We start from the raw sequence: 20,773 nt of genomic DNA, 5'->3' as shown, positions 1-20,773 counted from the left end.
ACAAACAATTATCAGGGAATACTATGAAAAATTATATGCCAACAAATTGGACAACCTGGAAGAAATGGACAAATTCCTGAACACCCACACTCTTCCAAAACTCAATCAGGAGGAAATAGAAAGCTTGAACAGACCCATAACCAGCGAAGAAATTGAATCGGTTATCAAAAATCTCCCAACAAATAAGAGTCCAGGACCAGATGGCTTCCCAGGGGAGTTCTACCAGACGTTTAAAGCAGAGATAATACCTATCCTTCTCAAGCTATTCCAAGAAATAGAAAGGGAAGGAAAACTTCCAGACTCATTCTATGAAGCCAGTATTACTTTGATTCCTAAACCAGACAGAGACCCAGTAAAAAAAGAGAACTACAGGCCAATATCCCTGATGAATATGGATGCACAAATTCTCAATAAGATACTAGCAAATCGAATTCAACGGCATATAAAAACAATTATTCACCATGATCAAGTGGGATTCATTCCTGGGATGCAGGGCTGGTTCAACATTCGCAAATCAATCAACGTGATACATCACATTAACAAAAAAAAAGAGAAGAACCATATGATCCTGTCAATCGATGCAGAAAAGGCCTTTGACAAAATCCAGCACCCTTTCTTAATAAAAACCCTTGAGAAAGTCGGGATAGAAGGAACATACTTAAACATCATAAAAGCCATTTATGAAAAGCCCACAGCTAACATCATCCTCAACGGGGAAAAACTGAGAGCTTTTTCCCTGAGATCAGGAACACGACAAGGATGCCCACTCTCACCGCTGCTGTTTAACATAGTGCTGGAAGTTCTAGCATCAGCAATCAGACAACAAAAGGAAATCAAAGGCATCAAAATTGGCAAAGATGAAGTCAAGCTTTCGCTTTTTGCAGATGACATGATATTATACATGGAAAATCCGATAGACTCCACCAAAAGTCTGCTAGAACTGATACAGGAATTCAGCAAAGTTGCAGGATACAAAATCAATGTACAGAAATCAGTTGCATTCTTATACACTAACAATGAAGCAACAGAAAGACAAATAAAGAAACTGATCCCATTCACAATTGCACCAAGAAGCATAAAATACCTAGGAATAAATCTAACCAAAGATGTAAAGGATCTGTATGCTGAAAACTATAGACAGCTTATGAAGGAAATTGAAGATTTAAAGAAATGGAAAGACATTCCCTGCTCATGGATTGGAAAAATAAATATTGTCAAAATGTCAATACTACCCAAAGCTATCTACACATTCAATGCAATCCCAATCAAAATTGCACCAGCATTCTTCTCGAAACTAGAACAAGCAATCCTAAAATTCATATGGAACCACAAAAGGCCCCAAATAGCCAAAGGAATTTTGAAGAAGAAGACCAAAGCAGGAGGCATCACAATCCCAGACTTTAGCCTCTACTACAAAGCTGTCATCATCAAGACAGCATGGTATTGGCACAAAAACAGACACATAGACCAATGGAATAGAATAGAAACCCCAGAACTAGACCCACAAACGTATAGCCAACTCATCTTCGACAAAGCAGGAAAGAACATCCAGTGGAAAAAAGACAGCCTCTTTAACAAATGGTGCTGGGATAACTGGACAGCAACATGCAGAAGGTTGAAACTAGACCACTTTCTCACACCATTCACAAAAATAAACTCCAAATGGATAAAGGACCTAAATGTGAGACAGGAAACCATCAAAACCTTAGAGGAGAAAGCAGGAAAAGACCTCTCTGACCTCAGCTGTAGCAATCTCTTACTCGACACATCCCCAAAGGCAAGGGAATTAAAAGCAAAAGTGAATTACTGGGACCTTATGAAGATAAAAAGCTTCTGCACAGCAAAGGAAACAACCAACAAAACTAAAAGGCAACCAACGGAATGGGAAAAGATATTCACAAATGACATATCGGACAAAGGGCTAGTATCCAAAATCTATAAAGAGCTCACCAAACTCCACACCCGAAAAACAAATAACCCAGTGAAGAAATGGGCAGAAAACATGAATAGATACTTCTCTAAAGAAGACATCCGGATGGCCAACAGGCACATGAAAAGATGTTCAGCGTCGCTCCTTATCAGGGAAATACAAATCAAAACCACACTCAGGTATCACCTCACGCCAGTCAGAGTGGCCAAAATGAACAAATCAGGAGACTATAGATGCTGGCGAGGATGTGGAGAAACGGGAACCCTCTTGCACTGTTGGTGGGAATGCAAATTGGTGCAGCCGCTCTGGAAAGCAGTGTGGAGGTTCCTCAGAAAATTAAAAATAGACCTACCCTATGACCCAGCAATAGCACTGCTAGGAATTTATCCAAGGGATACAGGAGTACTGATGCATAGGGCCACTTGTACCCCAATGTTCATAGCAGCACTCTCAACAATAGCCAAATTATGGAAAGAGCCTAAATGTCCATCAATTGATGAATGGATAAAGAAATTGTGGTTTATATACACAATGGAGTACTACGTGGCAATGAGAAAGAATGAAATATGGCCTTTTGTAGCAACGTGGATGGAACTGGAGAGTGTGATGCTAAGTGAAATAAGCCATACAGAAAAAGACAGATACCATATGGTTTCACTCTTATGTGGATCCTGAGAAACTTAACAGGAACCCATGGGGGAGGGGAAGGAAAAAAAAAAAGAGGTTAGAGTGGGAGAGAGCCAAAGCATAAGAGACTCTTAAAAACTGAGAACAAACTGAGGGTTGATGGGGGGTGGGAGGGAGGAGAGGGTGGGTGATGGGTATTAAGGAGGGCACCTTTTGGGATGAGCACTGGATGTTGTATGGAAACCAATTTGTCAATAAATTTCATATAAAAAAAAAAAAAAAAAAGACTTTCATATACTTCTGGTGGGGATGTAAATTGGCACAATTCCTTTGGAAAAGTTTGGTATTACCTATTAAGGTTGAAACACATATACTACAAGCAATTTCACTTGTAAGTATATATATCCAATAAAAATGTATGTACATTGTACTAGGAAGTAACATTAAAAATCTATGGTCAGTAGATTGAAAAATAAACTGGAATATTCATACAAATCAAAGATACACACACACATACACATATATATATATACATATATATGTATATGTGTATATATGAATGAGATATAGCTACATGCTACATCTTGAGTCTCAACAAAATGTTAAGTGAATAAAAGTCTAAAGAACACCTTTATCTTTGAAAAACACACAGCTAGCATTTATGCTAAATGGAGAATGACTGAATGCTTCCCCATAAGATGAGGAGCAAAACAAGAATATCTGCTCTTACCATTTCTATTCAACATTGTACTAGAGATTCTAGCTGGAGCAATTAGTCAAGAAAAAAATAAAAGGCATTCAGATTGGAAAGAAAGACGTACGATGATCTCCATTTTCAGGTGACATGACCCTATATACAAAAAATCCTAAGGAACCCACTAAAAAACTAGTTGAACTAAATTAACAAGTTCAGCTATGGGTCAGGATACAAGATCAATATATAAAATCAACTGTACCTCTGTACGCTAAGTAATTAACCACCTGAAAATAAAATTAAGAAAATAATCCAACAAAAGTATAGCCAAAAGAATAAAACACCTAGGAGTAAATTTAACAGAAGTACTATATGACTAGTACAATGAAAACCACAAAAATACAAAACACGAGTAGTACACTGAAAGAAATTAAAGAAGACCTAAAAAAAAAAAAAAAAAAGGGAAAGACATCCTATGTTCAGGAATCAGAACCCAACATTGATTAAGATTGCAATATTCCCCTAAATTGATCTACAGACTGCATGCAACCCCAATCAAAATCCCACCTGGTTTCTTTGTAGAAAATGACAAACTGATCCTAAAATTTCTATGGAAATGCAAGAGACCCAGAATAGCCCAACGAATCTTTAAAAAGACAAAGCTGAAAGATTCATACTTCCCAATTTCAAAATTTACTACAAAGCTACATCAAGACGGTATGGCATGGCATAAGGGCAGACATACAGATCAGTAGAACAGAATTGAAAGTGCAGATATAAATCCTCACATTTACAGTCAACTGATTTTTGACAAGGATGTCAAAACAATTTTGGTACTGGGACAAATGGATACCCAGATGCAAATGAATGAAGTTCTACATATCATACAGCAAAAATTAATTCAAAATGAACCTAAGACCTAATGTAAGAGATAAAGCTCTTAGAAGAAAACATAGGTATAAATCTTGAGGACCTTGGATTAGAGAATAGCTTCTTAAATAATCAAAAGCACAAGCAACCAAAGAAAAAATAGGTAACTTGGACTTCATAAAATTAAAGACTTTTTTTGCTTCAAAGGATGCTATCAAGAAAGTGAAAAGACAACCCACAGGAAAAAATACTTGCAAATAATACATCTAACAAGAGACTTGTACTTAGAATATATAAGGAACTCTCAAAAGCAATAAAAGGAAACCCAATTTTAAAATGGGCAAAAGATGTGAAGAGATCTTCCCAAAGAAGATATACAAATGGCCAATAAACATAGTAAAAGACGTTCAACATAGTTAGCCATCAAATAAAAACTACATCATTAACAAATCCAAGCCAAACAGCAAGCGTGGGCAGGGATATAAAGAAATTAGAACCCTCATACATTGCTAGAGGGAATGTAAAATGGTGCAGCCACTTTGGAAAACAGTATGACCATTTTTTGAAATGCTAACCATAGATTTATCACATCACTCAGCAATTCCACTCCCAGGTATACAGTTGACCCTTGAATAATATAGGTTTGAAAGCACGGGACCACTCACATGTGGATTTTTTTTTTTTTGATACAGTACAAAACTGTAAATGTATTTCCTCTTCCTTATGATTATCTTAGCATTTTCTTTTCTATAGCTTACTTTAATGTAAGAATACAGTATATAATACACATAACGTACAAAATATGAGTTAACCAATGGTTTATGTTACTGCTAGGGTTTCCAGTCAACAATAGGGTATTAGCTGTTAAGTTTTTGGAAAGTCAAAAGTCATATGCAGATTCTCAACTGCACAGCAGGTCAGAGCCCCTAAGTCCTGCATTGATCAAGGGTCAACTGTACCTCTAAGAGAAATGAAAACCTATACCCACACAAATTTGTCCACAAATGTTCCTAGCAGAATTATTCATAATAGCTAAAAAGTAGAGACAACTCAAATAAATGTCCATTAACTGATGAATGAATGAGTAAAATATGACATATATTCACACAATGGAATATTTTTTGGCTAGAAAATGGAATGAAGTATTGATATATGCTGCAATGTGGATGAACCGTGAAAGCATCTGCTAAGTAAAAGAAGCCAGTTACAAAACACCACATACTACATGACTCCATTATACATTCACATACTACATGATTCCATTTATGTGAAATGTACAGAATAGGCAAATCCATAAATAGAAAGTAGGTTAGTGATTGCCTGAGCAGTGAGGACAAGAAGGAGTAATGGGGAATGACTAATAATACCTACAGGGTTTCTTTTTGGGGATACTGAAATGTTCTAAATTAGGTTGTGGTAACAGTTGCACAACTCTGAATATATGAAACACCAGTGAACTGCATACTTTAAATGGGTAAATTTTATGGTACTTTAAGTATATCTTAATACAATTATAGAAGAAAAAAATAACATCTAATGTATGAGTTCCCTCTGTACAAAGGCAATCTGAATCTATAGTGTTTAGGTATGAATAATTAGGTCTTACAAGGTAACAATAAACCCAGAAAACAATTGCTCTAGCAGTTAAGATAGTAGATAACTTCAAGATTATGACTGGGAAGAGGCATATGAACAGTTGCTAACAATGTTTATTTCTGGGTGGTGGCTCCATGGGCATTCGCTTTAAAATCATTCGTTAAGCTATACACTTATGTTTCATGCACTTTCTCAATTATAAAAGGTTTAAAAAGTAAAACAAAATTATAAAAATTACTAGAGAAATACCATCAAGAAATCAGACAGGTAGAGAGAATGATGGGTCTAATTACATAAAAATTTTAAACAGTACAAGTGGTAACTCTCAGCACTAGCTAGGATACTCAGAAATAGGAACTGCCACATGACATGGGTAATAAGCAAACTACAGACTGCTTGGCAATATGTATCAAAAACCTCAAATATGTGCACACCTCTTAGCAAGGATATACACCCAAATCTTAAGGAAGTAAAGATGTCAATAAAGACTTGACTACAAACAAGCTTGTGATAATAATAATATTGCATGACTTATAACGAAAAAATTAAAGTGTATTACTAAAACATAGTTCATTCATCCACATATCCATTAGTAAATATTTACATTATCATCTAAAGATTTCAGAATATGCTAAAAGATACATTATAAAATACATTCAATATTATTTTATCTTTTAGAAATATACAACACAGATAATGTGGAAGTTATACATCAAAATGTCACAAGTTGTTTTCTTCATGGGAGGTGAAGTAAGATTGTGTTGCTTTTAATTTTCTTCTGTTTTCTTAATCTGTATTTTCCATTTTTTCCATAATAAAGGAGAAAGTTTCTTTTTAAAAAAAAATAAGTAGTTGATAGTATGTGCCCTCAGTATGATGTGATGAAAATGGAACCTCATCTCTGTGGTCTTCCTCCACAAAACCCCCGAGAAAACCAATCATAAAACAAACATCAAATTCCAAGAGGGGCTTCCTATAAAAGACCTGACCAGTATTTCTCAAAACTGTCAAGCTCATCAAAAACAAGGAAAGTTAAGAGGAACCTAAGGAAACATGACTCCTAACCTGGCATCCTGGATGCAGTCCTGGAACAGAAAAAGGACATGAGGTAAAAACTGAGGACATCCAAATAAAGTATGGACATTAGTTTCTAATAATGTATCACTATTAGTTCATTAATTGTAACGAAGGTACCATGATGGTATAAGATGTTAACAGAAGAAAATGAGCATGGAGTATAGAGAAAATCTGTACTAATTTTTCTGGTTCTCTAAAACTGTTCTAAAACACTAAAGGTAGTTCTAAAAAATAAATAACAGTATCTGAGTTTAATTTTTTGCTGTTTTTCAGTTTCTGGTGATTCCAAACGAAAGGTTAGAATGCATATACATTGTATGTATACACACACACACACTTATACAGAGAGACAAAGAATGAACAAAATATTAGGCTTTTTTAGGTGTTATAAAAGGAGTTCCTTGCAATACACTACATATTTATCAATACACACAACTTTTGTATATGTTATATAATGTAAACATGTCTGTATAGATCTCATCTATTTAAACCACTCCTATGGAAATAGAGATGTAAAATAAAATAGAAATACAATAACATAAGAAATATAAAATAAGTTACAATGCATTTTTCTAAGCTATATAAGATGTGCACTTTTAGCAGAACGCTTATTTTGACTCAGTTAACAAATTAGGCATCCCTAATTTCTTACTGAATGTTGACCACTGAAATAGCACATCATGTACTCCTAGAGGGAGCCAAGTCAGAGAGCAGAGAAAAGAGCTTGCTAAAATAATTTTCTCTTCTTTCCCAAAAGGGAAAAAAATCAGCAGTGGTGACCAGTCCTGCTGAGTTCTGTGGAAGTTGGTTCCCCTAAGTCCAAATAAACTGTAGTCCCTTATGAAGCCTGCTGAGAAGACCAAAGGGAAAAGGCATTCCACTTGTTAAATGTTTATTATTTGAGCTTCGCAGCCAACTATAATAAGGGAGAGGGAAGCTGTCTGCAAGCTGCATGCAGATTTAGCTACTCAAGTTCCATGAATGTGAAATAGAACACTGAGGCTAAACCCTTAAAATTTACTAGGCAGTAGCTTGAGGGAGGTGGTAGCTGAGAATAAAAGCTTGGAGCCGCTAATATTTGGGTCAGTGATTTGAAAGCAGCTCAAGTCAACACAGGACTAAAATTCTCGACACTGGGAAAACTGTGGCTTCCTCTCGTTCTAAGAATCACAATACAGCAGAGAAAAAGTACAAATCTCTTCTCTCCTATACCTCCTCTCACTCTGACCTAAAAATAAATGTTTTTACTTTTTGCTCAGATTCTTCTCTATTAAACTGCTGGTGGGTGGGAGGGCTACAAGCTAAACCTCTTTCCGCATATCGTGCGCTTCACTGAACGTCTTCAGGCTGAATCTCAGTGACCACTCACTCTGTGCTTAGGAGTGGCAACCCTTTTACTGTGACAGTGACATGACTATGATAGTGATGTGAGGTCTCAGGTTGGTTATCTATAGGCATGTGCTTTAAATTACTGTAGGGTTTTGGTTAGGAGTATGAATTAAATACAAAGGGCAGAAGCAGAACACATTAAAGAAGAAGGAAGTCAAAAGCAAAAAGGTTTGTCATGTAAATAGGACAGATTTACAGGACAGTATGGTTTGGGGCTCAAGTATGGTTCTGCTGCTAATATAGCGTGTCCTCTTGGGCAAAAGAGTTCGGCTTTGGTTGGTTTTCCCAACCCTGAAATGAAAATACAGATCTGATGTTTCCCCAAGGCTGAGATGAGAATCAAAACTTTTTACATGATATATGTTGAGTTAAAAGAGAATTAATATGAAAACTGGATCAACGGTATATTTTAACCAATCATCTATTAAATAATAATAGCAATAGTTATCAATGACTAAATGCCTACTAAGTGCAAGAACATTTTATATGAGGTCCTTTATATTCATTATTTATCTTAATCCTCACTTTAACCCCCAAGAGGTATCTATAATCTACTTAATAGAAAAAACCTGATAAGAAAACAGGCTCAGAAAAGCCAAGGAACCTGACCAAGATCACAAAGCTAGTGCTGAATGGCAAAACTACAAATCAAAACAAAATCTGCATCTCAAGACCATGCCCTTTCCACTAGCCATTCAGAATTAATCTGGCATTAACAGGAAATGAGGCATTCACAGCAGTAAATTTCCAGATGACCACATTTTAACTTCAAAATTGTATGTAAATCTGCCTTAAAAATATAACACACACATCCTTTTTCTTCAATAACTCAAGATCGTGATTGCAGACATTTTGAGGCAGATCGCAGCTATAGTTGCTGTCGTCCTCTCCTTGCTGAGGTTGAGGTATCTGAGTGAAACACTGGTAGTACCTCTCCCAATCCCCTTCCCCAGCTACTCGGCAGCCAGGAACTCAGATAACTCCTGGGATCCAAACAAATCTAAGTCAGTAAGGCCCTGTGATGAGAGCCTGAAGGTGGTTCCTGCTAAACACACCACATATTCTAGTTCTGCTCTTTGCTTCTTAGCTTCCTTCTGGATCGTAGCTGTAATCTGTCAAGGTGAGAGTCCCTAAAGACTGACCGCCAAACAAATGAAGCCTTATTAAACTAAACCAACATCTTGTTTCACCTTACTTCCTGATCACTTTAGATTTCAATTTTCTAAATGTCATCTTGTTTCGAAAACATCATACTATGAACATACTTAACTTCTAAAACCTATTGTAGAGCAAACCCTTCAGGAGATACGTACACCTGTATTTAGTTGCAGGATACCTGAAACACAACAGGTCGTAAACACTCTCACGAAACTTAGTCTGAAATTATAAACTGGACAGTGATGGTGTGGCATCTGGATGCATTTGAGGAAGGCTTTCCTTAGCCTAAATACAATCTCTTCCAAATACCCACGTTTCATCCGTTTCCCACACCCAGGAGAAGGAGTGACTGGATAAATGCCTCTCTGTACATCAAGGATAACATTTAGCACACAGCACGTAGTGGCCCACAAGTATGTCTCCCTCTCCTCATCCAGGCAAAACGTAAACTCCCTGGAGTCAGGGAGGGTTTCATCCTCGTCTTTCATGCTCTACTCCCAGAGCCTTGCATAGCGCTTCCCAAACCGCAAGGGCCTCCAGAAAGTACATCCTGTCCTCCATTCATTTGTGAAGCGTTTAAAGGTACCAAAATCTCTTCCTCTTTTACCACCCACTCCCTCCCCACATGGGTTCCTGGAAGGGATGATAAGACACTCCTTGCCAAGTATTGAAGTATTATACCTCTGTGTTAAGCAGAAGTATAAAAGACAGCATCCCTATTTTAAGATTAAGGTCTCAGTAACGTTCCTAGGGAAAATTAATGCTTAATTTTCTCATATGCCATTGATAAACGCCACGTACCTGCCTTCAACACGCGGTATGAATAAAAATAATATGTCCTTGCCTTAATAACAGAGCAGATACATAACCTCAGTTGTAGAATTTACTCTGTGTGTTTTAACTTTAATCATTTCCACCTTATTGAAACTGATGTGCCTACTGGTACTGAAGACAGCACAAGATCAATAGTTGAAGTTTCTGTTCATTTTGACTTCAGACATTTACACTTCATTAGAAACGACTAAAGCATACTGTCCCACATTCAAGAACCCCTAGTTAGCTCACCATTTCATGCCTCGTGCCACTTATTTACTCGTATCGTCAGTATTATTAACGCAGGTTCTTCTATGTAAACTGTTTTTTTAATGTTTATTTATTTATTTTGAGAGAGAGACTGCCCCTCCCCCGTTCATGCTGTCTCTCTCTGTCCCAAAAATAAATAAACGTTGAAAAAAAAAAAATTTAAAAAAAAAAAATTTATTTTGAGAGAGAGAGAGAGAGAGAGAGGCAAAGAGAGAGGGAGAGAGCATCCCAAGCAGGCCCCACTCTGTCAGCACAAAGCCCGCCATGGGGCTCGATCCTACCAACCATGACATCATGACCTGAGCCAAAATCAAGAGCTGGACGCTTAACCAACTCAGCCAGCCAGGCGCCTCATACGGTAAACTATTTTCTTAATACCTCTTCACTTTGGATTTTTTCCAGTTGACTTTTTTAATACCCAAATCCACATATGATTCAGTGAGTTCTATATTTAATTCTCCTTCTGAGTCACTTGGAAGTATTCCTAATTTTGCAGCAGATTCGTAGAGTGAAATTTCATCTTTTAGTTCTGTTAATTCTTCCTAAAACACAAAATTATTGAAAATTATTTTCCAATATGAAGGAATCAGTCATCCCTCTGTGCTTCAAAATTCATCTTAACGATCAACAGAAACCAGAAATACTTCTTCACATACCTTATTTACATTACAAATAACTTTAAAATAAATGCTGCTAAGAACACAGGTGTACAATGAAAACATAGATGTCTGCAACTTTAGAAAGGCCAGCACATTATCAGGTTCTCAAGTACACGGACTGAACAGATGTGTAAATGAATGAGAGAGCAAATCTAAGTGGTTTCTCTCACGCCTCCTGTGCTTACATTAGGTCCTCCACAAAAAGTGTCTGTCCCTTGAGCTGAGAAACTGACGGCAGCACTTTTTGGCTTTCTAGAGCTCAGAGCGGCCTGGTCTGCCAAGAACGTGTTGTACTTGACTCTGCCGGTGGGAAAAGGCAAAATACGTCTTTCCAGCAGAGGTAATACTGGAACTCTTCCTCCAGTGGAAAATGTAAGTCGCGCTGGGGGAGGATGTGAGGGAACTGCAGCTACACTGCGGGTTTCCCACACCTGCGGATACACTTATCTCTGCGACCACCAGTAAGTGAAAGGACATGCCGTGTGAAGGAGGTGACAGGCAGACGGACAGGAGGATGCCAGGCCCTGGCTCCGCAGTCAAGACAGACCTGGGCTCGACTACCTCACTGTGTGGGTGAGACCGTGAACAACTCTCATTGGCCTGGAGACGGTCCAACCAGCTCCAACCAGCTCCTTTAGAGAAATCCAAGGTCCAGAAAAGTGATGTAAGCACTGCCTAATTCAGTTACCCACAGAGTCTCTTCCAAGTGGCAACACTCACTTGCAAAGCCTTGTTCATGTTTTCACTCATAGCATGTGCTTTTTGTGCTTGCTGCAGCTGGAACCGTAGCTGAGCCACCTCCTGTACTGAGCCTAGGGGGGGAAAATCAGAGAATGCACCAAAGGTAAAGGGATGAAGAACCTACGATGTACAGAAGAACTTGAATCCGCTGAGGCTACAGAAGGTGGAGTCCTGCTTTGTCACCTTGTTATATTGCCTTTCTAGGAGGACAGAGGTATAGCCAGTGGGACCGAGAAGGCATAGGTCCAGACATCTCCGAGACATGTCCACACATTTAGTGTGGCTCCTCATATGTCCTTGGGAGGTTGAAGACCTGGACTACTGTGACCTCGCTATGAATCAAATGAGCCACGTCTACAGACCTTAACACTCCACAAGCCCTTTAATAGGAGCATAATGTTCCAACTCGCAGAAAGCCAAAACAAAAATTCTTTGGAACCCGTTGCTACCCTCTAATAAGAAAACTACATCTTGCTGCCTTTAGCTTCTTTCGAAATGCTTTTATTTCCACCACCCCCACCTCCACATGTGAAAAAAGCATCTTAGGACTGTGTTTCAGAAACTTTGGTAACCTAATGTTTTAAATGTACTAGGGGAGGCTCCCATTTGAAAGGGATGTTACTGGGCTTCCTCAAAAAAAAATGAGCATCTGGGATATGGTTAGGCAAAGTAATGATGGCATATTATGCAACTAAAGAAAATCATATTTCAAAGCCTTTAATGGCAAGGAAAAAGGCTCACTAAACAATGCCACGTGAAACAAAAAGGATACAAAACTGAAGAGGGAGGAGGGACCCAGAGTACGAGCCAAATTTTGCCCCCACCAAAACATACCCACACACATATTTTAAGAGTCTTTGACTTTAGTACTTCCAACTTTTGAATAAGCTACTCTTATACACATTGTACTAACAGTCTGAATTGGCTTTGCGTGCCAAAGTGTGACTTTTGCATATCAGGTAATGAATAACCACTGAGCTATTTTCACAGTGGGAGCTACTCACCAGCAAACAGGGCAGTTTGTCTGTATGGTAGTGTTTGCATAAACATGTGATTATTCTATTGCCTTTTACTCTAATATTCTACAAAAATTAATAAGAAAAAAAACACAAAACTACTGCTGAACCTAATGATAAGAAGCATGTCCCAAACTTAACACCATGAAAACCAAATGAGTAATTTTAAGCATGACAAGAATATAACTCACTAGCTTCAACTGGCCAGATAAATGAGAGAGGAAAAAAAAATCCATGGAGTTTTACAAAACGATAGAAATACATGCTCAGACTGAGCTTAAAAAGCAAAATATAATGGGACTTCATAGTCATTTTTACTTTTCATGGATAGAATCTACCTTCTAACATAGATCTTGTTCAATTTTTGCACATTCAGCTTTGGTATGTTTTCAAAAATGCGCTATGTGCAGAAGTAGGGAATTACCTATGTGTGTGAGCTCAATTTCACTTGAAGGAAATATATTCAAACATTAACAACAGTTATCTCTGTGTGGTAGGATTATTGGTTATTTTTATTTGTTACTTTGCACATTAAACACATATAATAGCAACACTTGAAAAACTGTCACTGGTGGTCTTTTCTGCCTTTCTCGATTTTTAGAATTCATGGATCCTACTACATTCTCTTTGCATATTATGCTAGCCTACTGTGGAGACAAGAGCCCACCCCGGGCACCCACCTGAGTGCAAAAAGTTGGCACACTGCTTCTGACTCTCCTCTAGACTTCTTGTCAATCTGTTAATGATCTCAGTCTTTTCTAATTTGGTCGCTTCTTGATTCCTTTCCAATTGGTTCACTTGGTCTTTCAAATGACAACAAATATCTTCCTAAATAGAAAGTATTCAAGAAGTCATTTCATGATCAGTTGTTAAACGCTAAACAAATATGATACACAATTGGATTTTAAGTCAAATATAAAATCACACAGCAGCATCACCTCTTTTACAAGGTTAAGTGCACAGGACTGGGAGGAAGTTAGAACAAACTTGTATGATCTTGGGTGAGTCATCAACTTCTCCATCTGTTTTTTTCTGTTGTAATTATGCTAATAAAGGTTAAATTCAATGATTTCTAAAGTCCCTTCTGTTCTATAATCACAAGACACTGATATTCTAAAATTAGATTTTATCCAAGCCAAAGAAAATATATTACACTTCTATTTGCATTTTACACTGTCAGTATAAGCGTATGTATTCATATTTAGGCAGACCACTTTGAACCATGGACTCTGTATCCCAAGACAGGAAGGATACAGATACATAAATGGAAACTCACTCTATTCTGAACAGCCAAAAGCTCATTCTACTCTGAGTAGCCAAAAAAAAATCTCTCCCTCTTCTGAATTTCTTTTATACGGTTTCTCTTTTTCTTTCTACCTTTTACATGTCTTATTTCCTTCTTTTTCTTACTTCTACAGGTACCTATGCAGTGCCTTGCACAAAGTGAGGTATAAAAACAAACAAATAAACAAAACAAAACCTTGAAAAACAAATGACAAAAAACCCAGATGGGACAAATGTGTGTGTGCGTGTATGTGGGTGCGGGCACACGCATGCACTCGTGTGTGTAGCTGTATGGGGATATGTAGAAAATGCAGAGCACGTATATAATATACTCAAGTTTCTTCAAAAAGAAAAATGTGTTTGGGAGTAATAAGCCACAGGAGTCCCAAGCCTAGGTAGAAGAAAGCATCACTTCTCACTCAAAAAAGCCTATATAGGCTGAATTCCACACAAATAGCAGAACATGAGACAGCCAGGAGTATATTAAAGTAAATGGTTAAAGTCACCTGAAAAAGCCTGAAGAAAATAAGTCGTAATAAGGGCTTTGAAGCAGACAGAAGGCATTTAGGGCCTGATCCACAGGATAATGTAAAGCCCAATAATGCTTTCAGGATACTAACACAAGGGACACCTCATTAAGGATAGCGACAGTATCGTTAAGGAGAGGAAAGAGACTCTCAAGTCTCCTGTTTTACCTCAAAAATTCATGTGAATTTTGCATTCTCTTTCATAATGTAGTCATGTTTGCTTTAAATTTTTTCTACCAAATTTTTGAGCAAAATGAAGCTTCTGGAAACTACTCCATGTTTATTCAACAGTGCAAACCTCTTGGCTCTTGGCTAATTCCCAGGCCAGCTTGAAAAGCGTGGCTCCAAAGTGCCAAAATACCATGGCAAACACGATGAATGGGCTAACGTTAATGACAGTGTGAATGTGTGTGTGAGAAGGGGTGGGGAGACAACCAACATTTACTTGTGTGCTGGGGAGGCTACGATCACTCTTATAAGAGACTGAGAACTGGCAAAAAGTTAGTTCAAGAAAAGGTATGAAAAAAACTATATAAAGAAACGGCCAACTGTAGCAATAACTTGACTATATGCAATAATCAACTAAACCATGTTGTTTCCTGTTAACAAGTTCAGGGAGCCAATTACACTCAGAAACCTGTGCAGTTCAAATACCAAGAAACGAACAAAACATGGTTCTATGTTTCCCATGAATAGATTGAGTAAGAACATTCAGTTCCAGACAGGTGAAGGCAGACATCCCCTAAGACTGACCAAGACAAGTGTGGTGATAAAGAAATAGTAGCTGAATCTATCTTTGGAAGCAAATGGAATTGAACAGGTTCTAATGCACAGAAAAATGAGGATTGGGCCACACACACATAGGTCTGTGGGGACCTCTTAGCTAAAGATAGTGTTTAAACTGGAGCCTTTAAATCTAACATTAAAGGAAAGTTAGAAAGTAGACCAGGTGAAAGTCATGACATAGAAACCAAAGTCCACAACTTCACCTAAAGGTGAAAATTTCAAGAAGACTGAAAAGAAGAAGGGTGTTATACAATCAAGGAGATAATCCCAGATCTTAACCCTATATTCAGAGATCTCAGAACATGACACTTCCATGAACGGGAGAGACAGAAGACAGGAAGGTCCAAGAGATGGTTTGCTATTAGAGAGTTCTGTCCCTGAAGGAACACTGAGCTCAAGAAGCTTCTCCCTCATCTGCTCTGTCACACTAGAAAACCTAAGAGGAACTCAGTCATAGTAAAAAGAACTGTTACACGTTGAGAGTGTGTACAATCCTTTTTACCTACAAAAGATGACGGCTTCAGGAAAGCACTAGATGAATAATATAATTTCACAAGCTACATATTTCTCAAAATATAGTAGCTACATAGACATTTTAAGAAAAAAACCTCAACTGCATCATGGATTGCTACTCCTCCCACTACATGAATCCCTGTGTTGCATTTGGTCTTTCAAAATATAATTAAATATACATTAAAGCTTTTTGGGATGAGCACTGGGTTTGTATGGAAACCAATTTGACAATAAATTTCATATATTGAAAAAAATAAATAAAAATAAATAAATAAATAAATAAATAAATAAACATTAAAGCCTGTTTACATCCTGATATTTAGCTGTTGTTCAAAAGATGTTTGCTTAACAGATGAAATAATACGATTAGCACACAAATGTAGTCCTTTCCCACCAAAAACAAGTTTTTCATAAAACAGTGAATTTTTAACCTTTGCAAGGCGAAGCATGAGCCTCTTATGAGGAAAATCTGAATGAGTTTGTGGGTCTTCTCAAAAACAAAAATGCATATGCCAACATCCAAAAGAAAACCATACCCACAATTTGAGATTCATCAAAGCCATGGAGCCTAGTCATGAACTGCCTTAGGGGACGCCAGATTAAAAGTCTGTATAACTCACACAACGTACTATGTGTGAAAATCTATTCTGTTGCCACTGTACACATACAGTACAAAGCACATAGGGACACAGCTGTACGTAACTGCGTGAATAAGTTTGCTTACTCAAGTTCATCTGCTAAATTATCCAGCTATTTGTACCTTGCTACTATTTTCCAAGAGTTGTTCTATTTTTCTCGGTAATATGCTGAATGGAGTACAGGAAAAGGTTTATCTGAAAGTGAAGAAAAGTGCACTCTGGGGCGCCTGGATGGCTCAGTTGGTTAAGCGTCCGACTTCAGCTCAGGTCAGGATCTCCCGGTTCGTGAGTTCGAGCCCCACGTTGGGCTCTGTGTTGACAGCTCAGAGTCTGGAGCCTGCTTCGGATTCTGTGTCTCCCTCTCTCTCTGCCCCTCCCCTGCTCATGCTCTGTCTCTCTCGCTCTCAAAAATAAACATTAAAATTTATTTAATAAACATTAAAAAAATTAAAAAAAAGAAAAGTGCACTCTGAAATTTTATTTATTCAAATGATTACCTGGGGTTTAGGAGCATAAGCAAACCCACCACCTGACTCACCCTTAGTTTACATTTTATTCACTTTGGGGCAAAAATAATTCAAACTGTGAGAGATGCTGAGACTTTCCTCCTTATTTTGTTTATTACACTACTCTCAAAAATTAACTCTTCTCCCAAGAACCACTTGTAGACAATGTTTACTCACGGGTTAACTACCCAACAAAGGCTTTCTACTGGTTAAACTCCCAGGACAACCTCGAAAGTTCAGGCCAGCTCCTAGAGCACTAGCCTTTTCAGTCTGGATTTACTCTAGGGCAATAATTATGTATAAATACTCTACAAATAAAGGACCGGTAGGTAGGAGAACTGAGAAAGTACTAACCAATCCTATCAAACAAAAAAATTTCCAAAATGCTGCCCTCAGGACATCTTCATAGATTAAAAATCTTTGGCTTTTAATTTTTACTCACAAACACCTACTGCAAACATCCAAATTTTCCATATGAAGAACCACAAAGTATCAGTTATGAAAAACAACCAGTTTTACTTGTTAATGACAGTGGCTCATTTGAGATCATCCCAACCTGCTCCTTAAGTGCAGTGACTGTAGCATCCAGCTTCCTTTGCAAGGACGACACTTGCTCCTCGTGCTTCTTCGTGAGGCCCGTAACAATGCTGTCGTGCTGCTCTCTCACACGCTGGAGTGACTCAGAATGATGGAGGTCCAGCAGCTGCTGCTTCAGGCTTTCCAGAGCCATTTCCGTCGTTCTGGACTTCTTAATCATCTAGAAGGTACACACAGGACATCCACGTTTACAATATTTTGACTCTGTGCTCTCTTTATGGACATTAAAACTCAACCATCCTTTAAGGAGAATAGAGAAGAAAAGGTCTCCCTACGGTGGCTCTAGTTCCTTAAAACTTCCCTAGCTGGGACTCCCCAGGCCCATGGTTGCTGGAAGCATCATTCACTGAGAAAAAAACCTATAGTTACCTGAGGAGAGTGACAGAGGATTTTGCTTAGCATGATGGCAATGTGGGTACCAGACAAGGAGTCTGTGGCTACAACACTGGTCCCAGTACTGTTTGCATCTCTCTGAGCCCAGTGGGGGTGGGGGGGGACCACAATTGTTAGGTCACAGAAAAGTGTTTCTTAAATGTTTCTTTTCAAAAGACTGATAAAAACTATCAGTGATTACTTACTAAAAAAAAAAGTTTTGGAAACTATGTCTGTACAGCTGTTGAATATATTAGGCTAAATAATGGCTTCCAAAAGATGTCCATGTCCTAATCCCTAAAACCTGTATATTATGTTATATGACAAGGGAAAAGCAAGGTTACAGACGAAATTAAAATTGCTAATCAGATGACCTTAAAATAAAAAAGATTAACCTGAGGGTGCCTAGGTGGCTCAGGTGGTTGGGCGTCTGTCTGACTCTTGGTTTTGGCTCAGGTCATGATCTCACGGTTCCTGAGTTTGAACTCGCATTGGGCTTCCGCACTGATGTGCAGGGCCTACCTGCGATTCTCTCTCTCTTCCTTTCTCTCTGCCCTTCCCTTGCTCGTGCTCTCTCTCTCTCTTTCAAAATAAATAAACTTAAAAAAAAAATGCTACAAGATAAAAGATTATCCTGTATCACCTGGGGTCCAATGTATCTAGAGAGATCCTTAAACGAGAAAAACTGAGGCAAGAAAGTCAGAACCAGTGACTTCTGGCCCTGAAGATGAAAATGGGCATAAACCAAGGAGTGCAGGTGGCCTCCAGGAGCTAGAAAAGGCAAGAAAATGGATTCTCCCCCAGAGCCTCCAAAAAGCAGCACAGCCCTGCTGACCTTGACTTTAGCCCAGTGAGACCCATATCAGACTTCTAACCTCCAGAACTGTAAGACAGAAACACTATTTCAAGCCATTAAGTTTATATTAATCTGTTACAACAATAGGAAGCCAATACACGTGGTGATTCTGTTGCTTGTATGTTTTCATTTATGCCTTATTTCTTAAAAATGCAATTTCTAACTTATAAAGAGATTAAAAAGTTATAACCTTCTACTACATAAAAGCAAGTCAGGTTTTTAACCTAAGGACTATCAGTTTTCAAAAAGTTAAAATGCTAATAGTCTATATCACACAAAAATTAAAATTTAAAATGAGGCTTATCCTTCATTTCTAGTCCAGAGATTGACTATTTATTCCAATACTGTGTGAAGTGCTTATGGCATTTATTCATTTGCTCAATAAATAATGTGACTACTTTGTAGTAGGCAGGGTTCTAGGCACTGAAGGACATGATGAAAGGCAGGCAAGGTCCAGACTCTTACTACTTTCTGCTGGGAAGGGACAGACCTTAACAAGTAAACAAAGGAGATCATTTCAGATAGTTTCGTTTTTAATTTTTTTTTAATGTTTACTTTTGACAGAGAGCATGCACACGAGCGAGCGTGGGGGAGGGGCAGAGAGAGAGGGAGACACAGAATCCGAAGCAGGCTCTAGGCTCTGAGCTGTCAGCACAGAGCCCTACATAGGGCTCAAACCCACGAACTGTGAGATCATGACCTGAGCCAAAGTTAGATGCTTAACTGACTGAGCCCCCCGAGGTGCCCTTCATAGGATATGGTATGATGAAGAAGAGTAGAAATGCGGGGCTTTGGGCAACTTCAGATATAAAGTGGCTTGTTTTAGCTCACACCTGAAGGATAAGGAGCCAGATATGAAACAACACTGCTTAAATTCTTTCATTAAACCATCCTCAGAACTAGCCACAAATCTCATCCAAACCAAGCTCACAATTTTATAGTCACTTTCATTTTTAGCCACCCTTTTTCCCCCTCTCCAAAATGGTTTGACTCTCTCTCACGAGTCACCCTCCACCAGGCTTGGCTACCAATAACCTCTGATCATTTCCAACCATTAAATGGCTATCTAGTTCATTAATCAAAAAATGTGCTGCCACTTTATTTTTTTTATTTAATTTTTTTAGATTTTATTTTTAAGTAATCTTTACACCCAACATGGGGCTCAAACCCACAACCCCGAGATCAAGAGTTACATGCTCCACTGACAGAATTCACCAGGTGCCTCTGTGCCACAACTTTAAAGGCACGTGTACCAGAGTCAGGAAATTTCAGTTTTGCTGCTTCGTCAATAACTGGCTTTGTAATCTTGGGCAAGTAATTTGACCTCTTCCAAAATTTGATTAACTCATCTATAAAGTAAACACAATGCCTCACTAATCAAAATCCCAGGGGCGCCTGGGTGGCGCAGTCGGTTGGGCGTCCGGCTTCAGCCAGGTCACGATCTCGCGGTCCGTGAGTTTGAGCCCCGCGTCGGGCTCTGGGCTGATGGCTCAGAGCCTGGAGCCTGTTTCCGATTCTGTGTCTCCCTCTCTCTCTGCCCCTCCCCCGTTCATGCTCTGTCTCTCTCTGTCCCAAAAATAAATAAACGTTGAAAAAAAATTAAAAAAAAAAAAAAAAAAATCCCAACAAGATCTTTTTACAAACATAAAAAGTTGATATGCAAAATCTAGAAAAGGAAATGTAAAAAAGAGCTACAAAATTTTTAAAGAATACCACCAGTAGCCCTTGTTATCCAAATTTCAAGACATACTGTAACGCTATAGTTGTGTTAGTATCAGAGCAGGAACAGAGAAATATATAAGAAAAAACATGTACAGGTCACGTCAATGTTCAACAACACTCACTCAACATATA

The 20,773-nt window shown here is 38.3% G+C and overlaps 1 protein-coding gene across 18 annotated transcripts in view; it reads right to left on the bottom strand.

The window, feature by feature from the left end:
* CEP152 (centrosomal protein 152) overlaps nucleotides 1-20,773 on the bottom strand; it is a 120,307-nt gene that overhangs the window by 78,581 nt on the left and 20,953 nt on the right. For all 18 annotated transcript variants that reach the window (XM_045059349.1, XM_045059351.1, XM_045059350.1 and 15 more), the window contains 4 exons: nucleotides 17,651-17,851; nucleotides 13,521-13,668; nucleotides 11,804-11,895; nucleotides 10,803-10,966 (listed from right to left, as the gene is read on the bottom strand). In XM_045059349.1, the coding sequence (XP_044915284.1) occupies nucleotides 10,803-10,966; nucleotides 11,804-11,895; nucleotides 13,521-13,668; nucleotides 17,651-17,851 (605 nt within the window). The remainder of the gene's footprint in view (nucleotides 1-10,802; nucleotides 10,967-11,803; nucleotides 11,896-13,520; nucleotides 13,669-17,650; nucleotides 17,852-20,773) is intronic.

Source organism: Felis catus, chromosome B3 (assembly GCF_018350175.1).
Source record: "Felis catus isolate Fca126 chromosome B3, F.catus_Fca126_mat1.0, whole genome shotgun sequence".
In the NCBI taxonomy this organism is placed as follows: domain Eukaryota; kingdom Metazoa; phylum Chordata; class Mammalia; order Carnivora; family Felidae; genus Felis; species Felis catus.
This window is presented reverse-complemented; position numbering and strand designations above follow the sequence as displayed.